Source organism: Trypanosoma conorhini (assembly GCF_003719485.1).
Source record: "Trypanosoma conorhini strain 025E chromosome Unknown Tco_14.4_contig_00122, whole genome shotgun sequence".
Classification (NCBI taxonomy): domain Eukaryota; phylum Euglenozoa; class Kinetoplastea; order Trypanosomatida; family Trypanosomatidae; genus Trypanosoma; species Trypanosoma conorhini.
Genome location: NW_021704205.1, coordinates 14,824 through 37,030, shown reverse-complemented (window position 1 = coordinate 37,030; position 22,207 = coordinate 14,824). Strand labels below are relative to the sequence as shown.

At 57.6% G+C, this 22,207-nt stretch overlaps 6 protein-coding genes across 6 annotated transcripts, besides 15 other annotated features; all 6 read right to left on the bottom strand.

Moving 5' to 3' along the window:
• Positions 1 to 84: 84 nt before the first annotated feature.
• Positions 85 to 118: a microsatellite.
• A 327-nt stretch (positions 119 to 445) lies between these two features.
• Positions 446 to 471: a microsatellite.
• Positions 472 to 538: 67 nt separating this feature from the next.
• On the bottom strand, positions 539 to 1,474 carry Tco025E_02912 (D-alanyl-glycyl endopeptidase-like protein; the record flags this gene model as incomplete). Its single annotated transcript, XM_029369835.1, has 1 exon — positions 539 to 1,474. One exon carries the CDS (start codon positions 1,472 to 1,474, stop codon positions 539 to 541), a length of 936 nt encoding a protein of 311 aa, XP_029230139.1.
• A 428-nt stretch (positions 1,475 to 1,902) lies between these two features.
• Positions 1,903 to 1,941: a sequence feature (A-rich).
• A 48-nt stretch (positions 1,942 to 1,989) lies between these two features.
• On the bottom strand, positions 1,990 to 3,531 carry Tco025E_02911 (uncharacterized protein; the record flags this gene model as incomplete). Its single annotated transcript, XM_029369834.1, has 1 exon — positions 1,990 to 3,531. The coding sequence occupies one exon, from the start codon at positions 3,529 to 3,531 to the stop codon at positions 1,990 to 1,992; it is 1,542 nt and encodes a 513-aa protein (XP_029230138.1).
• A 278-nt stretch (positions 3,532 to 3,809) lies between these two features.
• Positions 3,810 to 3,836: a microsatellite.
• Positions 3,837 to 4,017: 181 nt separating this feature from the next.
• Positions 4,018 to 4,046: a microsatellite.
• Positions 4,047 to 4,279: 233 nt separating this feature from the next.
• Positions 4,280 to 4,303: a microsatellite.
• A 13-nt stretch (positions 4,304 to 4,316) lies between these two features.
• Positions 4,317 to 4,348: a sequence feature (GA-rich).
• A 93-nt stretch (positions 4,349 to 4,441) lies between these two features.
• Positions 4,442 to 5,866, bottom strand: Tco025E_02910 (putative transcription elongation factor-like protein; the record flags this gene model as incomplete). The annotated part of the gene is made up of 1 exon (XM_029369833.1): positions 4,442 to 5,866. One exon carries the CDS (start codon positions 5,864 to 5,866, stop codon positions 4,442 to 4,444), a length of 1,425 nt encoding a protein of 474 aa, XP_029230137.1.
• Positions 5,867 to 5,885: 19 nt separating this feature from the next.
• Positions 5,886 to 5,933: a sequence feature (GA-rich).
• Positions 5,934 to 6,484: 551 nt separating this feature from the next.
• Positions 6,485 to 6,509: a microsatellite.
• A 78-nt stretch (positions 6,510 to 6,587) lies between these two features.
• Positions 6,588 to 6,613: a microsatellite.
• A 236-nt stretch (positions 6,614 to 6,849) lies between these two features.
• On the bottom strand, positions 6,850 to 7,281 carry Tco025E_02909 (uncharacterized protein; the record flags this gene model as incomplete). Its single annotated transcript, XM_029369832.1, has 1 exon — positions 6,850 to 7,281. One exon carries the CDS (start codon positions 7,279 to 7,281, stop codon positions 6,850 to 6,852), a length of 432 nt encoding a protein of 143 aa, XP_029230136.1.
• A 328-nt stretch (positions 7,282 to 7,609) lies between these two features.
• Positions 7,610 to 7,668: a sequence feature (A-rich).
• Positions 7,669 to 7,818: 150 nt separating this feature from the next.
• Positions 7,819 to 7,865: a sequence feature (A-rich).
• A 158-nt stretch (positions 7,866 to 8,023) lies between these two features.
• Tco025E_02908 (putative GTP-binding elongation factor tu family protein) lies at positions 8,024 to 10,375 on the bottom strand (the record flags this gene model as incomplete). Its single annotated transcript, XM_029369831.1, has 1 exon — positions 8,024 to 10,375. One exon carries the CDS (start codon positions 10,373 to 10,375, stop codon positions 8,024 to 8,026), a length of 2,352 nt encoding a protein of 783 aa, XP_029230135.1.
• A 736-nt stretch (positions 10,376 to 11,111) lies between these two features.
• Positions 11,112 to 11,157: a sequence feature (G-rich).
• Positions 11,158 to 11,235: 78 nt separating this feature from the next.
• Positions 11,236 to 22,044, bottom strand: Tco025E_02907 (putative neurobeachin/beige protein; the record flags this gene model as incomplete). The annotated part of the gene is made up of 1 exon (XM_029369830.1): positions 11,236 to 22,044. The coding sequence occupies one exon, from the start codon at positions 22,042 to 22,044 to the stop codon at positions 11,236 to 11,238; it is 10,809 nt and encodes a 3,602-aa protein (XP_029230134.1).
• A 125-nt stretch (positions 22,045 to 22,169) lies between these two features.
• Positions 22,170 to 22,188: a sequence feature (A-rich).
• Positions 22,189 to 22,205: a microsatellite.
• Positions 22,206 to 22,207: the final 2 nt, after the last annotated feature.

Genomic DNA, 22,207 nt, shown 5'->3' with positions numbered 1-22,207 from the left:
AAAGAAAAACAAAACATTCCTCCATATCTCAAGACTAACAAACCAAAAAAGGTAAGTGCAAGGAAAAAAGGAATTAGTTAGCAGAAAACAAAAAAAACAAAACAAAACAAATAAAACACACACACTGCATGCACCGTCCTCGTAGATTGGGTTCCTCAGGATATCCATGTGGCTTGTTATTTATTGATATAAAGACTATCGGAGAAGAATCCAACACCGTGAATTGAAGGCTCGTTGCGGGCGGCAAATACAAACAGGGCAAGGAGAAACAAACTCCAACGCTTAACTACACTCACCCGCTGCACAGCAGAGCGCTTCCTGTGTGCAACACGTCCTTCACTCCCCGTTGCATGACTCCAATTCACCGCGTGCCCCCATAAGCATATATAACCTTATTTTTCTTTTCAGTCGCTTATTTTGTCCGCTACCGTCCCCACTGAAGCACATATATATATATATATATATATATATTTCACTCCCGCTCTGGCTCTGTGCTCCATTTATTGCTCCCAAGTACCTAAAAGAAAAATATATTGCGCTACTCGGCGTACCTCACCCATCCAGTAATGGTTCTCTTGTCCGCCTCGGCGACCTCGTAGATATCCTCCTTGGTGTTGTGATGCATGGGAATTTCACGAGAGTAGTTGTGGTGCGGCGCGGGCCACACCTTGTTGTCCCAGTTCTGCTCCGCTACAAGGAGAGACTCGCTCTTCACAGCCACAACCACGGCAACGTGGCCAAACGGAAAGCCACCCTCCTGCCGCGGGTAGATGAGGAGGTCGCCAACGCGTGGGGCGGAGCCGCCATCACGGGCTGAGACGTTGTTGGCATACTTGAGCAGCGGTTTGGTCGAGCCGTCGAGAAGCTGCACAGAGGTCAGTGACCAAATGTCGGCGGCCCCCGCCACCTTTTCAAAGGACGCCGGCACAGGCGTCCCACGAAGCATCCAATAGCGCCTTGCAAACTCCACACATTGCCACCCCAACCCTGTGAAAAGCTTGTCCTTGCCAAGGAGAGTGCTGTTTTCCTTGCTGGAATAGTCTTCGTTGCAGTTGCTGTACGCAAACACACCGTTTGTTACACCAATTATGCTGCCAAACGGCGTAACGCACTCAGGTGTGTTGGAATTGACATTATGCCAGCTTTCACCGTGGTAGTGGACCCCAGAATACAAAATGCCGAACACGATAAATGCCAGGAACAATAGAGTGAGCACGCCAAAGGACCAACCGGCCACCATCGTCAGGGTCGCATTTACACGAGAGAACTTCTTCCTCATGGCTTCATCGGCCTCATTGCTGTTGATCTCCACCTGCTCACTGACGAACGCGTTGGCTTCTTTGTGGGTATTGTGTTCATCGCTCACATACATTTCTCTTGGATGCATCTCTGTCGTTGGCTCAAAGCCGTGATTGTGGGCGTGATCCATTTTCTCTTCACCGAAGTGTGCATGATCCCCCTTCGTAGTATCCATATGCGCTGATACGCAGCTGGAATGGTATCCTTGCAAGGTGAGTGCGACGGGCCCTGTTCTGCCTTTGCTGTTTCGTCCTACTTCGCCGAGGGAGTCACAATGCAGTAACCCCTTCTTCGCAGGAAAAGGAGGTTGTAGCTCGCAGTGAAACGAAAAGAACTCGGTCAAGAATAATATCCCTTCCTTTCGTAAAGGGAAGAAAAAAAAATTGAGCGGGGTGGGGGAAGCAGTGGAATAAACATCAACGAGGCAACCCCAAAAAGTGGGAGACGCACAAGAGTAGGGGAGCTAGAGAAGTGGATATATATATATATACCACGAATGCATGTGAGAGGCACCGACGTTCACGGCGTTGCGTCGTGGGGAGAGCATCATGGGCAATGAAAAGATACACAAAGGGCCTAAACACACCTCATAGTGCCCAAGTATTACTTTTTTCTTTGTTTCTCTTTCCCACTTTTTTTTTTGCCCTTTTACCCATTCCTCGTTTTGTTTCTGACTGTTCCTCTTTAGAGCTACGCCTCCACATTCCATGTTTCACCGCACTTGAGACAACGCACGAAAACCGCCATGTTGTCGTGGGCCTGCACCGAGTACTCGTTGGCAACCGCCTCGCGAGACCCGCACTCGGGGCATGCGTAGAGTGTCGTGAAATTCGTGAAGTCGCTTCCATCCGCCAGCGGGGACTCCGGCTCCGCCGGCGAGCGCCCTGACGCCTTCTCGCCCTCGGCCTCAGGGCGCCGCAGCAGAGCGCCCGGGTTGCCGGGGTTCGCGACGAGGTCCTTGGCGGCGATGGAGCCGTCAAGCAGACCGCGGCGCAGCGCCGTGTTTTGGCTGTCACGCAACGTGGCGAGGGCCTCCTTGCTGACGTCCTCGTCGTCGACGGCTTCGAGCTCCATCTCAATCTCCTTTGCGACGACAACGGGATCGTTGATTGTGTCGTACACCTCCTCATCGGTGAAGCAGGCCTCCAACTGCACACCCAATGCGCCCAGTGAGAGGCCTTGGCGCTCTGAGCCGATGGTTGTATCATTTGACGCCAGCTCTAGCGCCGACTGCGCACTCAAACGCTGCTGCGTTGCAGGCGGAAGCTGACGGAACCAGTACGTGAGAATCGCCGAGGCCAGTGAGACGACGCGGACCGGGTAGTCCTTCGTGAGGAATTTTCCCACAACAACGCCAATCTTAAGACGACGGAGTTGGTCAAGGGTGATGTTCATGAGTGACAGCGGGGAGAGTGCGTCGAGGAGGGCCTCCTCCGCCGCCTCGCTGACGGAGATGACGCCGCCGTGGTCGCACGCCACGGCCAACGTCTCCAACTTATTTCGAATGATTTGAAGCGTCGTGTCGGATGCCGCTTGACGCTTCTCGCGGAGCACGTGCTCCAAGTAGACAGCGTCATCTTCCTGATGGGTGGGCACATGCTGCGCCTCCCTGTCGTATTGATCCACGGCGTCGGGGACTCCCGCCTTTCCAGACTTCTTGCCGGTGCTTTTGCTCCTTTTCGCGTCATCGTCGCTCCCGCTTACGTCCTCCGTGCTCTCGCTCTCACCATCGCCGCTCACCTTGTACTTACGCTTGTCCATCTTCCTCTTTTCGTGGCGGGGCCGCCGCCCTACGGGAGGCGACTCACTGCGCTCCCGCCGCCTGTGTCGCTTCTTTTCCTGCTTCGCTGTTCTATGCGCCGCATCCCCCTTCCGCACGTGCGCTCCTTTGCGCTCGTCGTCTCTGTCCTCAGCGGCCTCCTTATTCCTCGCTTGCGCCTGCTGTTGCTCGTAGACGCTCAGTGCCTCCTCGATGGCCGCGGCGCAGTCGGAAGTTTCTTTTCCCGCCTCTATCAGCTCCGCGTCTGTCGCCGGGTCGAAACGGATAAGCTCCTCGGCGTTGCCGCCGTTTGCGAACGCCACGCTGGAGGACGCGGAGGGCAGGCAGAGCACGCAGGTGTCGTACCCCGCAGGCACCGCCATCTCCAGCGTGGCGGGGTCGAGCACTATCCCCGGCCACCACGGGTGGCCCGGCTGCTTCAGCCAAACGAGCGTGTTCAGCGGGAAGGCCATCGCAGGTCTACACCGCGACTCACGATGGATGCAGCGGATTCACGCAAGAAGCGAGAGGCGCGAAATCTGGCAACTATACGTATACGGCGACGCAGGTATAATGCGGGCGTCGTGGGGGGACGCGAGCGCTGCCGAAGGCGTACCTTGACTCTGAGCAATTGGGGTGGCAGATGAGAGAGGGGCTTCGGTGCGTCCCGGGCCGCTCTGCTTCAGATCCCGAAGCCACACGATTGACGCCACTGGAGAGCACCGGCAACGTCCGTGAAGTTCCGAAGGACAAAAAAAAATAAAATAAAAATAAAAAAGGAGGCCGAGCAAAGAGTGCAGAATGCACGGTGTAACGCGCATCGCAATTTCGCACTGTCAGCGGCAGAGGTAGGGAAGTGGAAGGAAAAAGGACCGCATTAGTTTTTCCTTGTGTCTTATTAACGGGACGGACTCACGCGAGACAAATAACAACAGTCGGAGAAACAAGAGGGGGGAAAAAACAACAACAACAACAACAACAACAACAAAAATAGCATCAGACAGCGAAGGGAAGTGGCCTCACCGCAGAAGTGGATTATGGTAACAAAAAAAAAGGACGGTGAAGGGAATAGAGCAAATACAGCTATGTGTGCATGCCGCACATGATGCTTCGGCTCATTTCTTCCCAGTCTTATCCTTAACTTCTCTCTTATTTTTCATTTGGTACGGCTTCCTCGCTTACTTCGTCAGCACACACCGGATGTCATTCACGTCTCCTCCGCACCACTACACACACACACACACATGTGTACCCATTTCTCCTCTCCATCCTTCCTTCCCTCCCTCTCTCTCGGCCTTGTATTACTTCCACTTGTTTCTCTTCCTGCGCGTCGTTCCTTGCCCTCTTCCCCCTTCATATCCGCTCCGCCCTGAGACCGTTCGGTTACTCCGTCGTCCAAATGTACTTGCACTCGAGGCAGGTGACGAATTTCGTCGTGGGCTCATCAGCCGACCTCGTCTGCTGTTCGTAGTAGGAGCAGCGGTTCTTTCCACAGTTCGGACACTTGAAAAGGCTTGTGACCGCGATGTTCGCCAGCTTTAGCTTCTCCTGGTCCTCAATCATCTTCGTAATGCGAGCCTCCTCCATCCGCCTCTCGTCGTCCGTCATGAGGGCGGAGCGGGGAAGCTTCAAAAAGTCCTTCCCGCTCAGCGCGCGCGTCGCCAAATTCCGCCGCAGGTGCGCCATGCCTGGCTTCTCAAGCTGCTCCTGTAAATGCTTACGGTCCTCCGGCTCCACCACGTCGCGGCAGATCTCTTCTGCAACGGCGTCCAGGTCGTCGAAGGTGACGTTCGGAATGGGTGGGTCGGTGGGATTGTCTAGCAGCTTCCGTACGCGGTGGACAAATCTCGTCCGCACGCGCTCGCCATTATCCACCGGCTTCAGCACCGGTGCAGCGGAGGCCTCGTTGGCCTCGGCGAAGGACGGTGTGCCAGCCACCACAGGGCTCAGCAACGCCAACTCCATCGTGCTATTATTGTTGGCATCATCCTGTCGCTTTCCAAGCCGGTACTGCTGATGTCTCTTGATGGCGTCTATCGTCTCAACAGGCATTGCCCGCGCCCATGCAGAAATAATGGCCCGCGACAACGGCCACAGCTTCTCCAGTGCCTTTTTGCCCAAAATGCTGCCCACGGCCACGCCAATTTTTGTTGTCTCCAGCTGTCGCACCGTGACGTTGACGGTGTCTAAATCGCACAGTTCAATGCGTAGGGAAGGGAGGTCGCAGGCTGACACCGCCTCGTTGATCCGCCCAGCGATTTCAATGAGCTTATCGTCGGGTAACAAATGCAAGTCCGGCGCAGCGCCGTGTCGTTCCTCTGACTCCGCATCGCGGGCACGCTTGGTGACCGGACGCTGGTTGGCCGCTGCACCCCCCGCTCCGCGGCGCACGGTTTCTGCGGCTGAAGCAGGTGCCCCTGTTGCCGTCACTGCCGCGGCTGCTGCCACATCGCCCGCCTTTGTTGCACCAGCGCGATCCCCCGCTGCAAATTCGTACTTGAGTGGGTTCGCCGTCTCGTCCGCCTCCGCCCGACGTATCGCCGCGAGTAGGTCGGCGTCCCCCGTGACGGCCTTCTCCGAGGACGTCTCAAAGAAAGTGATGTTCGCGCTGGAGCTTTGAAAGTGCTCAAGGCTTGCCGGTGTTGTGGTGCCTTCGTAGAAGTAAACGGTGATGTCGCACCCCTCCGCACGGCTCTGGCCGTTCGCGCGAAGCTCCTCGTCGCTGACGATGCGGGCGGGCCACCAGTCGTACCCCTCCATCCGCACCCACACACGGTCAAACGGCTCATACACCGACTGAGGCCCCATGGCTGACGCTCTGGACGTCCTCTCTTTCTCTCTGTATGTGTGTGTGTGTATCTCTCCCTCTCTCTCTGGCTGCCGTTCCCCCGTTTTTGCTAGCTAAATCAGTGGAGCCCACACGACACCTTTTTGGTCCCCCCACTTTGTTGCTGTTAGCTTTTTTTTTCTTTTTGTAAAATGCCAGACTGGACGCGTTGGGGTTCCCGCGCTTGGCGGAGCAAAGACACGGCGGGCGGCAGAGAAGACAACACGGACGGCGTGAGCGGGAGAGACACGAGAAGTGGTGGGGCCGGGCGAGCAGGGAGGCGGCCCGCTGGCCCCCGCCCGCAACCCCCCCACAGCAGCCCCCCGTCAGTTCAAACTTTTTCCAATGGAAGCGTGCACACAAGTAAATAAAAGAATGTTCGTTCATTCTTTGCCGCGTTGCCTCCCCCCGTTTTTCCGTCCCTCACGCCCATACACACGCTCTACCCACTGCGTCCCTGCGTACACGCAGAGCACGAGGAGGAAACCGGGTGAAAGAGCACGTAAGCAACGCCTGTGTCCCAAGCATTACCCCAGCCCACCCACCACACACAGAGACACATGCATGCATACACATATGCAGGCAGTGAAATACAAACGGAGAGAGAGAGAGAGTGAGAAAGAGTTACACCTAACAAATATAAAGACGAGTGCACTACGTCCATCTTTCTTCTTCTCTATTTGTCGGTGGCGCAAACAATACGTGCGTGTGCGTGTGCGTGTGCGTGTATGTGTGTGTATGTAATGCTTGGGACACATCTTCCACCATCGTTTCCTAGAAATTTCTTGTACAACTCTCCGGCACACCCCACAGGCACACACAGCGGGGGAACACAAAGAACGAACCAACAACCACACTCTGCATCATCATCTTTCGTCCCTGCAATCTTCCAGAAGAACTACACCTGCTCTGCTACTATTATTCCTACCTTACAACCACTGCCGCTGCTGTTTCACTGCGACGCCTAGTAGTTCGGGTTCACCTTTGTCTCCAGCGCGAGCGCGAGTGGCGAGTTGGGGTCGATAGGTGGGAAGATGCTCTGTCGACCAAAGAGCGTGCCAAAAATAAACAGCAGCAGGAACTTGGTGAGGAAACGAATGTCCCAAATGAAGTTCACAAAGCTGTACGTGCGGAAATACTCTCCCGAAACCAGGTAGCGGCACTCGTCAAAGAACCGCACGACGCGATAGTGCAGGAGTTGCTTCTGTTCGTAGACGTAACGCTTCGTGCTGCTTACTGCTGCATCGGTTCCATTGGCGTCGTGCTCCGCAATCGCCTTGGCAATACCGGCGTCAACTGCGCTTAGCTTTCTCGCCGAGCGCCGCTCAAGCTTGCAGGCTAACTTACAAAATGGCGCCAGGAGCTTCCCCGCGGCGGCGCACTTGGAAGACGACATGTATCTCGCTTTCTTCTTGTCTGTTTTGCGATCTCCGCTGTTCCCTTCGCCACCGTCGCGTGGAAGCAACTTGTGTGGATGTGCTGTGTAACTTACCTAACGGGTAGGGCGCCTACTTGGGCCTCCTGCTGCTCCTCTTGTGTGTGGGCAAGCAAGGGCGACAGCGGGGTGTGAAAGCGAGGGAGAAGGGTGGCCAAAACAGCGGCCCCAGAGCAGCTTCCGAGGAACTGGAAGCAAAAAGAGAACTTCTCGACAGACAGGCTGAGTGACTGAGAGGAAAGAGGGGGGAGTGACGCGTGTCAGCTAGCAAAGACGCAACCGCCGCGTCTCGTTCCTTTTCCTTTCTCGTTTTGTTTTGTTTTGAGTTTCTTTTTCATCCTTTCATTTGGCTTCCGTTCGCCGCTCCTCTTCGCTTTCGCGGCTCAGGGCCACGCCTCACACGCCGAGGGCGGAGAGAAGGCAAATGTGGTGCACTCTTCCTCACCCAGCGGCACACACAAACAGAAGGAAAATAAAAAAAAAGAAGAGAGAGAGGCATTCTTTTTTTTTGATTGTTTTTTTTGTTATTATTACTTTTTGTTTTTGAGACCCGTCACTTCCGTCAGAGCGGTGCCGCGTGCAAAGGCGCCCATGCGGGCACCCTCACGCACAAGTCCCGCTTCCCTATTCTCTCCACGCCTCTCCTCCCCCCGCTTCCTCGACTCCCCCGTTTGTGTGCCTCGTTGCTCGCCCTGTTTGACGTCTACCGCCGTCGCTTCTTCCATACAATCGACTCCACCTGCTCAACGATGACTTTTGTCACTGTGCCAATTCCCTTCGTGCGCCCCTCGCGGAAGATGAGCTGCTGCCCCACCTTCATGAACTCCGGGCGGTAGAGGAAGTGAAACCGCACGAGTGACCGGTCACCAGTGCGGAGGACCTCCTGCGCCACGTACACAATCCGGGCCGACTGCCGCACCGTCGTGGAGTGAATGACGGGCTCGTAGTTCACCAATATCGTCGTGGAGTGGTAGAGAATCGTGACGTCCGCCTCGAACTGCCAGTACGCCGCAATCGGGTGCTGCGGGTCGGCGAGAATGTTGCCTTTGCGTATCGCGGCACGTTTTTCCTTCTTGAGGCAAAACGCGGCGTCGCAACCCGCCACCGCCTGCTGCTGCTCTCTGCCCTTCACGTGAATGGACTTGATGTGCACAGTGCGGTACGCGCCGTGGCAGTCTGGGCCGAGCAGCACCGCGTCGTTCACGTGAAATATCCCCTGCGTCACAATACCCCCAACCACCGTGCCGACGCCGTTCACGAAGAAAGTGCTGTCAATCACCATTTCGCGGGGCAGCGTCCGGGCCTTGCGCCAGTCCTTTCGCACGGGGAGAAGGTTAAGAAAGCGGACGAGAAACTGTATCCCGTCCCCCGTCACGTTGCTCACCTCAAAAATAGGCACAATACGGTCCACATGCAGGTTTTTAGCGGAGAGCACGATGTCATCGACGCGGCGTACAGGGTACGGCAGCTTGCGCACTGTCGGAATTTTAAGCAACTTATGAATACTCGCCAGCGTCTCCTGTCGCACGTTCTCAGGGGTGGAGTCAATGCGAGTGACGACCACGAAAAAAGGGACCTTGAGGGCGAGGCAGAGCGCGATGTGTTCCTTTGTCATGCGCTGAATGCCGTTGTTGGCGCTAATCACAACACAGGCGTAGTCGGGCATATTCCGCGTCATGCCGAGCACCGTCGTCTTGAGGTACCGCTCGTGACCGGCGAGGTCGTACAGTGTGAGGACCTTGGCACTCCGCGCCACCACCTCCTCCGTCAGCTGCCAGGCGGAGACTGCGCCCCCGCCCCCGCCCCCGCCCCCGCCCGACCGCTTCAGTGCGGCAACGGCGTAGTTCACCACCTCCCCCGTCGACGAGAGTCCGAGGTGGTTCTCACTGACGCTTGAGGTACGCCCCGTGGCCGCCTCGTGCTTGTGTTTAAAGACAAAAGCGCGCGCGGAGCCTCGTCCGTCGTCGCGGCAGCCGCGCGTGAGCACCGACGTCAGGGTCGATTTTCCGCTATCCACATTCCCGCACATGGCAAGGCGCAACTCAATGTGCGTTTCCGACTCACTCTGTCGCAGAAGAAATTCCTGCGCAATGAACTTCGCCTTTCGATTACCAGTCCCACACTCAACTCCACTACCTCCGCCCCCATTAATACTACTAATACTGTCAATGTTCGCTTTGCCGTCGCACGGGCCTTGCACGCCACGCGGCTCCTCCACCAGCGGCATACAGCCGGCACCAAGGGCCTTCGCAGACGCCCGCAACTGTTCTACACGCTTCTGAAACTCATCCATGCTGCGACCGGCCACGAGGACAAAGCATTCGCCTTGACCCTCCGTGATACTCGCCGCGATGGCCTCCTCGCTCAGGTCTCGCTTTCCCATGAAAACTCCCTTCGCTCCGCCTGAGGACGGGGCCGTCGCCAAAGACACCATCCCAGGCTTCTCCACGCCCGAGGCCGGAGCCCCACTGTTTTGTGGGTCGACGTGCCGCACGACGCTCTCGGCCGCCAGTTTTTTGCGAAGCGTACTCAGCAGCGCCTCGCTGTTTTCCTTCAGCGTGTGTGCACCCTTCTTGGCGCTGAGCGCCTGCACAACAAACCGCACCTCCGTGGCGTGCAGTCTGCCTGGACGCGTGCCACCCTCGCCATTCCCCGCACTCCTGCCACTGGCGTCGGTGCCTTTTTTCGCCTCCGCGAGTTGTCGCAGCCGCGTGAAGTCGGCCTTGACGGCCTCGCTCTGGCCGTCCCAGAAGACCGCAATGACGAGGCAGCCTACCTTCGCCGTTTTGGCCGCGGCGGCGCCGTCAGGGCGGGTGGTGTCTGCCGTCACCTCCTCCAACGCCCGCTGCGCGGCGGAGCTAAAGCGGCGGTCGTCGCCGGAGGCCGCCCCGACGTCGCGCAGCAGCACCTGCGTCAGGGGCGGCGTTAGCCCCGCCGCCACAACGTCCCGCACCCACGCCGCGAGCTCCACCGCCTCGGGCTCCGCCAAGACGAGGCAAACGCACGGAGGCGCGGCGCCCGTACTTGCACCCTCGACTCCGGTACTAGCTGACATTTGATCCCCTCGCCGTCGTCTCGTCGCTCTTCTTATTGTTGCTCGCGCCGAACACGTCCTCCCTTCTTTCTGTGCGCCCGGAAAGGCGAGTAGAACACACACGCCCACACAGAGAGAGTCTGGGTGTTCTTGTGTGTGTGGGTGTTTGGTAGCACAACTACAAGGCAGGAATGGAGACAAATGAACAGCAGGGATCAGACAGCAAGCACGAGGGCGGATAAGACCTCCCCCGTCAGTGCAGACAGAGAGGAGGAGGGACAGTGCAATCAGCAGACGCACTCTACACTCCGGTCGCATTGACTGAGCAGAGCGCCAGCTGAGCGTGGGGGGTGATGACGGTTGAATGGGGAAGCCGTCATGCAAGAAGGGAAAAAGAAAAAAGAGACGAGAACAAGTAGCTAACGACAAGCGCCAAACGTGTATAGTTTTCGTTGCAGGAAGTAGAGAGGCGGGCCGGAAAGTAATGGAAGGGATGAGAGTTGTGAAAGGCCAATAACAAATCAAAAAAAAACACATATACACATTGGAATTCAACTTCGACACGTCACACGAAGGACGAACTCAACCTCCCTCTCCCACGCCTTCACTGCTTGACTCCGTTTCGTCCTCGTCGGTGTTGTTGTCGTTGTTGACTACATTGTTTTTTCCCCTGTTTCGGTTTAATTCTCCTTGTGCGCCTCGTGCTTTCGCCTTTGCTTCTTCCGCGACGCGCCTACCCCGCAGGCACCACACGCGTCCGCCCCCCTCTACTCGCTCCCTCCCCTCCCCTCCCCTTCCCTCCCCACCACCAGCCGCCCAGGCAGGTATTGCACACAGATGCCCAACCAAAGCGAGCCCAAAAAAAAAAGGGACGAGACGACTTACGTCTTTGTCGTCTTCGTCGTGTCCGCGGTGCGGTTCTCGAAGCTCAGCACCTTCACCGCACCGCTGTCGTAGCCAACAAGGAAGACCGGCACGCCGGGCTGCTCCTGCCTGAGCGCCGTGACGGCGCCAAGACGAGAGGTTTGACTGCCAGCCACAATCAGGCCGTGGTACTCCACAGTCACAATGCGGCCGTGTTTGACTTTGTCAGGCGGCAGCCGCACCGCCCGCCAGAGCGACAGACTGCCGTCGTCGTGCCCCGTGAGAAGAAGCTGCATGCCAGCGGCCCACTCGGGCGTGTCGTACGTCGTGACGGCAGTCATACTCGCGATAAACGTGGTGCCGTTCTCCACGGCAAAGCCAACCTGCCCCTTTTCGTCCTCCAAGTGTGGCGCGGCCTCGTCCAGGCCGGGGAGAGCGCCGACGCCGTACGGCTCGCCGTGCCTGTCAAAGATCAAAAGGTGTCGACGCGTGATGATAATAGAATTTGCACTTCTCGGGTCAACCGCGGCCGCTACCACGACAAGGTCGACCACGTCCACCGCCGGAAGCAGAAGGGCGGCGTCGAGCAGGTGCAACTTCGCCGTGTGTCGATGCTGCACGCACCACACAACCGGGCTGTCCGTGCCACTTACCGTAAAGCTGATAATACGGCCAAATTTGGCGTTCAGCGCAAATCCCGCAATGGGGTGCGTGTGGTGGCACAGCGTCGCGGTAAGCAGCAGCATGCCATCACTTCGGGTGGGGCTAAGACAATGCACCATGCCGCTGCTAGACCCGAGCAGAATTAGCGTCCCACGACAGCCCACACAAAGGGCACTCACACTCGCGGGAATGACGCAGACCAAATTGCACCGCAGAGATGACAAGAAACAACCTCTCGTGTTGTCAAACCGCCTCAACACATGCTCACCATGACTCCAACAAAGTACATGGTCCATGTCGTCCACCGGTGAGACGTACTTGTAGCAACACATCTTTAGTCCGCTTCGAGTTGTGGCAAAATCAATTACAGCGCTCTCATGAATGAGAATGTCATCTGCAAGGCACTCAGGTAGAGCCTGGAAGCTCCCTGGCACTGGGTCCTCCAACGTGTACCATGCATGTGGGGAGTCTAAGGCGTGCATAATCATCGCGAGCACCTTCGGCAATTGCTCTTGAAAGGCCGTAGTGTAGGTGTGCCCAGTGCGTCGCACAGCACCGCTGGCCGTGGAATTGGCACCACCCGTTCCACCGCTGCTGGTGCTACTCGGGGGATGGCACGGCTCCAGCTCCCGCTGTGCGGGATGCCGCTCCTGAAACAGCTGCATTGGCGTTTGCCCAAAGTTGTCCACCTCGGCGATGATGACGTCGGTGTCGTGCGGGTTGTCACACTTTTTTAGCGCCTGGAGCACCTCCTCGCCGTACGTCATGCGCTGAAACACGTTGTAACTCTCCACGGCCAGCCTGCCGCGGCGGCGGACACCGAAGATTAGGTCAATCCAGCGATGAATGTTTTGCACGACAAACTCACTCTCTAGCACGTACCGCATGACAGAGACAAACACCTGCGGCGAGCCCTTCGCCCAGGGCGGCAGCTTCACATCATTCACGACCGTGCCGTCTGACTTCTCGCCAAACGCGCAGTGGTTTGTATTTACAAGGAACATGCCATCAAAGAAGAACTCCGGCACCAGCTCCTTACAATCGGTAGGGCCATTTACGCACGATTGAAAGGAGGCCTCCACAGAGTCAAACAGACGTGTGGCTACGTCAAACTCGCCACCTTGGAAGATGCGGGCAAATGTTGTGAAGGGCTCCACACGAATGAGAAAATGTAACACCCCTCCGCTTGTCGAGTAGTGCGTCCCATGATGGAATGGCTGGACACTTTCGCCCTCCGGCGCCGTCTCTTGCATCTCCACCATTTGCTGGTATACCTGCATCACCTTCTGGCGTCGCTCCTCTGTCTGAGCCCCCATGGGAAGGGAGAGGTCACGGTACGTCTTCGCGGCGTCCAGTTCAAGTTCGCTTGACTTGTAGTCGGCAAGCACCCATGGATAGATGGGGTATTGGTTAAAGTCCAACCTCGTACGGCCCGCCACACGATTGAGAAAAGTGAGGTAGTCGTAGGTGGAGACTGAGCCTGCTGCCCAGCGGATAAGCATCGACCGAATCCTCGCGGCGCGTTGTGCGTGCTCATGAAACTTGCAGCGTTGTGTGCCGAGGACCTCCTTCAAGACTTCCAGAAACTTGTCCCGGGCAGACGTATTCATCGACTGCTGTGCGTCTACCAACGACAGCATTGGTCCATCGGCGTACATGAGTTTAAAAAGAATGGCGGTGTCCTGATGCATGTAGTACGCCATGCGCACACTACGGAAATTCTGCAGTAAATACACCCAAAACAGGTCCCGGTATGAATTCCCCGATGCTTGTCGAACCGAGTGTGCAATTTTGGTCCCATCATGGAGTTCCTCCCTCTCACGCCGCCGTCGCTCCTTTCCAGCACCGTCGGTGAGAAAACGCTGCAGCTTGCTCGTCATGGAGAGTGCGAAGCTCGATGCAGTTAGCTGGTAACCGCCCTTGGCCTTCGAACTCTTCGCCACACTGCCGGTGGTGGGGAAAGCTGGCTCACCTGCCTCTTCGTTTGCGCACTGGCAAAGAACAATGTCCCCCGCCACCGTAATGCGGGAGAACCCGATCAGCTTCAACGTGGTGTCAGTCAGAAGGATAAGGCACGGGGTGGCGTGGATGCCCTTGATGCGGAACCCGTTGCTGATGAACCGCAGAACCTCATTCGGCTCGAGCAGGTATCGCAGCAGTGAGACCGCGGCAGGACTCACCCGGCAGCGGCTGTCCACAAAAGGGGCCGAGCTATGCAAGAGATAGGGTCGGCAACGCATAGCAAAGGGCTGCACCAAGGCGGAGACGTGGTTGAGCTGCTGCTCACAGTTGTCTGCGCTAGGCACCAGGGAGGCGGTGTCCTCTGTAAAACGATCTGATAACACCGTCGTGTAGTTGCAGCGGGAATCTAAATAATTCAGCGCACGCACACAGGGGCTGGCCTGCTGTAGGGAACACTGCTCTGTCACGAGCCAATGCAATTGACACGGCTTCAGTGGAGAGATGTGTCCGACGCAGGAGGAGAAGCGGGCGGTGTACACCTGAACAAGCTCCGCTCGTCGGTAGCTATCCCCGACCTCAATCGTCTTGCTGTAGGCCTCCTTGAATTTGTTAATGCGCTCCACGTACTCACTGCGGTCCTTCAGCATGGATTTGTACGCGATATCCGCCTTTGTCTTGGGCCGACCGGACATAACGCCGTCAACAGTAGTCATATTCTCTTGGTAGTACGCCTCAAAGGCGGCAACAGCCGCTGCCTCATCCAGTAGAAGGAGGACTGCCGCAAACTCCTTGTACAGTGAAATGCGTTGCCGCAGCGCACTTGCAGAGAGTGCCTTGATTAGCTCCTTGCTCCCTCCGTACGTGTGCATCATAAGGCGCAGAGTCAAAATGGCAAGCTCTTTCCGTCGCCGCGCGTCCGCCTCATTCATGGAGGATGGCGGCAGCGATGTATATAGACGGAGGAGCACCCGCAGTAAGCACTCAAGCATGTCCTTCATGATCCACTGCGGGCAGAGCACGCGGCCCAAGAGCATGTAAACGATTTCCATCTGTTCAGGGGTGACTCCGTTGAGTGAGGGCCGGTTAAGCACGGCGATGCAGCTCTTCACAACCTGTGATCGCAGCAGCTGCTGCGAGCGGTGCGGCCAGGCGGTGGAGGCCCACCCAAGCAGCCAAACAAAATACGGAGAGAGGCTCGACAGCGGCATCACATCGAAGGAAACAAAATGCACCAAGAGCTCATTTAGCCGACAGACATTGAAGACGAATACGTCGGATACAGAGTCCTGCGACGAATTAACCCGTCGAGCGCGGTGTTCCAAGCCACTCCCCTTCAGCGACGTGATAAAAGAGGCTTTTGGTTCCACGAGGCCCTCGACCAAGTCGACGCACACCAGCAACTGGTCAATGACGAAGTGCGTCAAGGTTGCTGTCAGCTCCTCGGCATTTGCCATGGCGCCAGTGACCAGCATCAGCTGAAACAGCAGCGCACCACAGGAGCCGTATGTCTCTCCCCCAACCCACCCCCCAGTCACAGGCAGATTGAGCAGTGAGGCAAGAATGGTATGGGACAAAACCCCCACAGCAGACTCCTGCAGGGACTTCGTCGTGGAAGAGGGCAAGTTGGTTAAGGGCGCAAATGCGCCTATCGCCACATCCGCACTCACAGCCTCCTCCAACTCAGAGTGCAACGTGCTTCCTTCAACAGACAGCACAAGTCCTGCAAGTCCAGAAGCGAGATCGCCGTCAGCGCCAGAAGAATTGCCAACGCCTGGCATAAGCTCCAGCTTGCTCTCACTGGCGCTTGCAGCACGCTCCTCCATGCTTTCAGGCAACGATGCCGCCTCCGTGGAAACGGAGGCAGCAAACAACGACGGCGAACGGGGTGCGCATGGATTGTCCTGCGGAGAGGGATTTGACAAGAGCGACCTCGTTTCCCGCTTGCGGGGTTCTGTAGGCGGTGTGGCTGTTGTAGGCCTCTGCGCGTGGTGCTCCGCTTCCCCCTCTTGCCTTAACTTGGCGACCGCTTCCTTTCTCATCGCCACCTCCTCCCCCTTCTCCTGCTGCCGCCCCTGCCGGTGTGGTTCTTGTCGCCGTATTCGTTCCTCCCCCTCGCCTTCTTCTTCCGCCGCGGCGTCGGCAGCACCAACGCCATGCTTGACCGCATCGTCCGTGCCGGTGACGTGCGTCAGCAGCGCGGACCACACCTCGTCAGAGGGCTTTGAAAGCTTTGCAGAGGCTTCGCTGCTTCCCGTGGCCTCCGTGTTTATCGTCGACCCCGGCGAGGTGGCGGCGGTAAAGGACGCAGCCCCAAAGTTGCGGGACCGCAACTTTTCCGCGCATCTTGACAAGACGGCCTCACGCTGCAGGAAGGTCCCAAAGAAGGCGAGGGCCTCAATTTGGTACGGTGAAAGTGTGCACGGTAAAAAGAGACCCTGCTTCAGCGGGAGAGTCTGGAGCGTGCGGAGGATGAAGAGGGTTTTTTCCGAGTCGGCATCCGCGACCATCAAGGGCGCAGCACCACTCACACGCTGCAGCAATTTGCTGTATCGCCTGCGTTGGATGGCTTTCCAGAAATACACACAAACACGCAATGCAAGCAGCGCCCTTCGATGTCTGCCAAAACACGGGAACGTCGTCGTGGCGTCCGCCGCCACGTCACTGCTGGAGCCATCCTCATTCGGCGACGATTGCCGCGACGCCACTCGGCCTGCCGCCGCCGCCGCCGTGACACCGGCTTTGGTCGTCTGGAACAGGAGACGCCTGGCATATATCTGAAGCATGAGTATGCTGCACACCCGCGCCAGCGCAAAGGGTCTGTGCAGGCGGTAGGAGCAACAGAGGCGCCGCTGCATCACCGAACTGGCGCCACATGGTCGGAAGCACGCAGGCGTGGACAACGCCGCCGTCAAATGCAGCGTGAGAACCTTGGAGAAGATGGGTGCCACGACGGGGTCTAACAACGGCGTTATGGAGTCCAAAATCCCGACCAATTGTTGCAGGAGTGGGTGCTTTGAGGAAAGGACGTCAATGCGCCTCTCCGCCCCCACACTGAGACTCAGCAGAAGCAGCAGCAAGTCCACATTTAGGCGGTGTGGGGAGAGGGCCTCCACGACGGCGGCGGGGTGGTGCATCACCTGCTGACGCAGGTCCATATTCGATCGCAGCGCCTCAAAGAAGAGTCGAGTGGAGTAGACGACGCATGAGGCGTCCGCAAAGCGTGAGACGCAAACGGCGTACCAATTGAGATCCACAACGAGTCCAAAGGCGGCGAGGAACGTGCTACTGCTGCAGCACTCCACAAGACTGCGTAGAATTAAAGGAGTGAGGTCGCACGCGCCATGGGGCGACACGCGCGTCTCCGCAAACCGTGGCTTGGGAAGCTTGACGCGCAGTGCGGGCTGCAGCTGGCTCGCCACCTCCATCTCCCCCGGCGTAAGCACCGCCGCGGTGGACGCCACAATGTGGACGATGTTTGGTTCAAAGTCCGTGGCAATCATGATGTGCTTCACGCAGGAAATCAGGCGGGCCCGCACGGCAAACGGCAAGGAGACATTTGCGTAGACCAACCCGTTAAGAACACCGTCAACAAAGCGGAAGGGCAGAATGTAGTTGGCGTTTCGCCGCGCAAAACGGCAGGAGGCAACCGTAAAGAGTCGCTCCAGGCTCCCTGTCAGGTAGAGCGCAGAGTCTGGCGGCATCCCCGCAAGAAGCTCAATATCTCGCAGAATGTGGTCAAACACCAGTCGATTAATGATGAAAGGGTGCAGCTCGTCATTGACGCTCACGTTCGCCGTGGCAAGACGCAGGAGGCCGTCACACACGTCCGGGGTCACGAGATGGGCCAGACGACGGAGATGAAAGCCAAGGAGGGCGTAGGTCCTAAAATCCATGGTGCCGCCATTGGTGACGCCCCGCATACAGTCCGCCGCGAGCGCCATGTACCGCGCCAACTCCTCCGAAGTGGCGGATGCAGCGACCCAGTCGAGCAGGTGCTGCAGACCACCCTGGCTTAAAAAGAGGTCGCGGTAGTCAATCCAGTTCTTCGGCGCCACTGCGTAGTTTCCAGTGAGCTTGGCCATAATAGGACAGCTCTTCGACGTCCTCTGCAGAATGTTAACCAGCAGGGAATCACGGGTTTCGTAGGGGACAAACATGGCGATGCGGTCCTCAATGGGCAACGCCTCGTGAGTCTCCGCAAGCTCACGTGGTATCTCACGTTCTAGAATTTTACAGACATTTGGTTGATATTCCGTTGTGGCAGCGTACGCCTCCACCTGCGGCGCCGTCAGCTCCTCCTCCCACAGCACGACCCCGCCAATCGAGAAGAGGGCATCGTGCACGGGGGCATTGACAAAGCCGACGTGCATCGTCACCTCTGAGTGTGGGCGGAAGTAGGGGAGTGTGCAGGTCCCAACTTTGTTGGCGTTAAGGTACACACTGACGGTGTGTGCCACGCTCATGACGACGAGAAAATGCGCCCATCGCTGCGGTGCGAGATCTGGCAGCGCGTGGCTTTCGTTGACCGGCACCCGCCTCCCATCATGGAGAATAATTACACTGTCGCCGCCCGCAATGCGGATGGATGCAAGCGGCGGTAACGAAGCCTCCCCATCGAGAAACTCAAACAGTTGTATATTGCTATATATTTCCTCAAAGCGAAAGTACGCAGAGACGGAGAACCCCTTCTCCGGCCAGCGTCCCAGCGTCACAGCAATACCTCCCGCGGAGCTAAAGCGCAACTCCGCACGCTCCGGGGCCTCCTGCAGAATGGGTGTCCAGAAAGGCTCAATCTCGCCTCGGTCACCCACGTACGGCAGGACACTGTATGCTGCGGCTGCATCGAGGTCTAAGTATGGCAGCAACGCCGTCTGCTTTCCCTGCAGCACCCACGCCAAAAGCGCATTGGAGTGCACCTTCGTTGTCATCTTTAGGATGAGGTGCAGGGCAGAAAGAAGATCGCTCTCGAGGTCCTTGGCGTGCGCATGTGCATACTGCAAGAGCGGTGGGAGGAGATCGATGAACACAGGCTTTTCCACTGAGCAATTCGGAACCGAGAGGGCAAAAAGCCCGTGTGTGTTGACCCGCTGTGCGTGGTCTCGGTACTTGTCAAAGGCTGAAGTGGCGGCCTCAAGGACGGACTGGGCAATGAGGATGAGGTACTCCGCCCCCTCCACGCAGGGAAGGTTTTTTGTGAACACATGTGTCAGTTGTGTATCCGCGAGCCGCGGTTCCCGCCCCTGTGCCGACTCTGACACGGAAAGAAAACAAAACAGCTGTCGAATGAGTCGCGGAAAGCACACCACGGTGTGCGGGGCAAGCAACACACGCTCCAAGACGGCAATCACGGCGTTGACACAGTCGTGTTGAAAGAGCCACACGCGGCGTTCGTGTTTGGCGTCCGTCGACACCTCCGGTGACAGCAGCTCCGCCGCGAAGAGCGGCAGCAGCTTCGTCAGCAACGAGGGTTCCGCGTCTCGGATGACCTTCGCGTATGTTGGGTACACCTCCTCAAAGTCGAGGCTGCTGGCAATGCACCTCCGCCCCAACTCCGTCAGCTGGGCATCATTGGCCCATAGGAGGGAGAAGAGCACCTGCAGTATCTCAGACGCAAGGAAACCCGGGTCACGCTGCAGGAGAATCATAAATATGTTACGCAGGGACTTGATGGTGTCGCCAAACTCCACCGCCGGAGCCTCCACCTCCAAGGAGGCAAAACTGCTCTCCGTCGAGCGCGACGCCACCCACGTGGGTGTTGCACTCGGCGTGGAAGAAGCCGGGGCCGCCGCGGAGACGCCTGGAACCTCCGACGCCGTCAGCGCCGCCCCGCCCACTTTAAGCAGGCCCAGAAACACCTCCATCAATACCTCCTGTGAGCGCTTGTTAAAGTCCTCATCATCGTTGCTCAGGAGGCCCGTGTACCACACTCGCACTAGCGGGGCAAAAAGGCCTGTGAATGCTTTGCGGTCCCCACAAGCCGTTCTTGTCGCCCCCTCCTCCACCTCCGCTGGCTCCGCCTCCCCTCCCCAACGCAAGGGCAGTAGAGGCAGCTCGATAATGTCCACCATCTCGCCTGACAGTGGTAGCAAGTGCAAAACCTGGTAAACGTGCCAGATGGCCGCAACAATTCTGTGGGCCAGCAGGGCACACATCGTATCCTCGTCCATTGGTTCATGAGGACCTTTTCCACCCTCCTTTCCATGCGTAGCGGGACTCATCCTGCGTGAAACACTCTGCTCCTCCCCCCCGCATGGCGAGCTATAGGCTGCTGGAGATGCCATCCGTGGACGCTGGCCGCATGCACGTAATGTCCTAAGAAATGAGCGCAGCACCAGTCGTCCCTCGGACGCCGCAAAAGCACTGGAGCTACGCATACTGATCTGCGCGAGCAGAGTGCAAAGGAACAGACGGAGTGAGAGCGGCGTGGTGACGTTTGTAAAGGCCTCGTTCAGCACTTGAGTCAGACTGTGTACAAGATCCACGTACAGCTTGTTGTTGTACCACCATTCCTCCCCATCAACATACGCCGGCAAAAAAACCGGCGATGACGTATAATCAAAAACCGCATCGCCGGGTACCCGTAGTTGCGGCGAACCGCTGGGATCCCTCTCCAACGCCGCCGGGCACGAAGTGACGTGCGCATAGGCAAACTGGCTGCCACCAGCAGCAGTAGGAGACGCAGCAGGCCAAAAGCCCGGCCACAGCGGTCGAGCACGACTCGACAGGCGGGTCGCCGCGGCTTCAGGCGGAGTTGGTCGTGGCAGATGGATGCTGCTGGTGAGGGAACACCCTGACTCACTTCGGCTGCACATGCTTCCAGTTAAGGAATCAATGCTCCCAGTAATGCGGTGTGCGGAGTGCTCTATGCGTGTCACCTGTGTTGATGGGCGGCGCCTCTTGCTACTTGTAGAGGGAGGGGTACAAAACATTGCTATCGTCTCAAAGAGTGTTCGATCGCAGTCCACAATGTCTGGGCAATGCTGCAGCAGACGTCGTACACACCCTGCCAGGTCGTAATTAAGAAGCTGCTGCAGAACGGCCTCTTGACGAACAACGATGTCGTGACGTAATGGGTCGTCGTCCTTTGTTATTATCAGTTGGCAAAGTGCATCCCACGCCATCATCACATTTTCATACATGGCAATCTGCAGACCCATTGGCAGCTTTTCTTCTTCCTTCTGTGGCGGCACGATGCTACGCGAGCTAACCTCTATGATGTGGCATAGGGCCACGACAACGTCAGGTGTGTCATGCGCCGCAGCCTTCTTCACAGCGGCCACCGCGGCATTGAGGGCCTCCCTACTTAACGCGTCATACGCATTCTTCCGCCCAGCGGCCAGGTACTCTGCGAGTTCCGCCTTGCGGGTGGGCACACGCAGGCCCGAAGGGGGCAAGGGGGTCGGTGGCCGGCCCCCGCCCTCCCACGCGGAGCCGTCGCTGACGAGGGGGCGAATAAGGGCGTTGTTGGAGATGCGCAGACGCAGACCGTACAGCAACTGCGCCACGAGCGGTCTGGGCTCGGTGTAAATGAGCACCTGCGCACACGCCTCACTTACGGCGCAACAGTGCGAAAGACATCGCAGCACGTCATGCGTGGCCGAGACGGCGGCCCCTGCAATGCTGCCCCTTTCCGAATACATCCGCCATGACTCATCACAAAAGGCACGAAACAAACGCGTCATCCACCGCAGGTGATCCTGCTCCGCAAGCACCTTGCACACATGACCGTGAACCTCCCTCCCAAGCCTCTCCTCACCACCCGCCATGTTGATGCAGCTTTTTGGCAAGCAAAAGGCACTCAAAAAAAAGAAAATGTGTTCGGTGGCGAAGGAGGCGGCAGACTCTACAACCTGCAGAGGCGTGGCACTGGGCCCAAGGCTCTCAAATGTGGTGCGGATGTGGTCCAGCAATCCGTCACAGAGGCCACAGAGGTCGCGGGCGGCGTCGGTGGTTGCATAGGACAACAGGTGCATCTGCTGGCGACTGGCGAGACGCCAAAACACCACGGCAGCCTCTGCCCAAAGACGCCCTTCTGCCAATAACTCCGCTGCATCGCCTGGCACGGCGGTGGATGGGGATGGGGTGGCCTGTGCGTCGGTGTGCCGCAACTTTGCCTGCCGACTTCTCAGCTCCAGCGCCGCCTTCATGGCATTGGAGAACTTCTCCACACTCAACAGGTCCCGCTCAGACAGCGCCGGCATCCGTCCGTCAAACTGTGTCTCCACCACCACTTCCTCCCCTTCCAAGAGGGAAGCCGCCGCTGCCGCACCCACAACAGCGTGCTAGAGAACCCGAATGAAGACAAATCACACCTGCTTCGCCCTCGTTTGTATTTTTTTTAGTTTTATATATATATATATATTT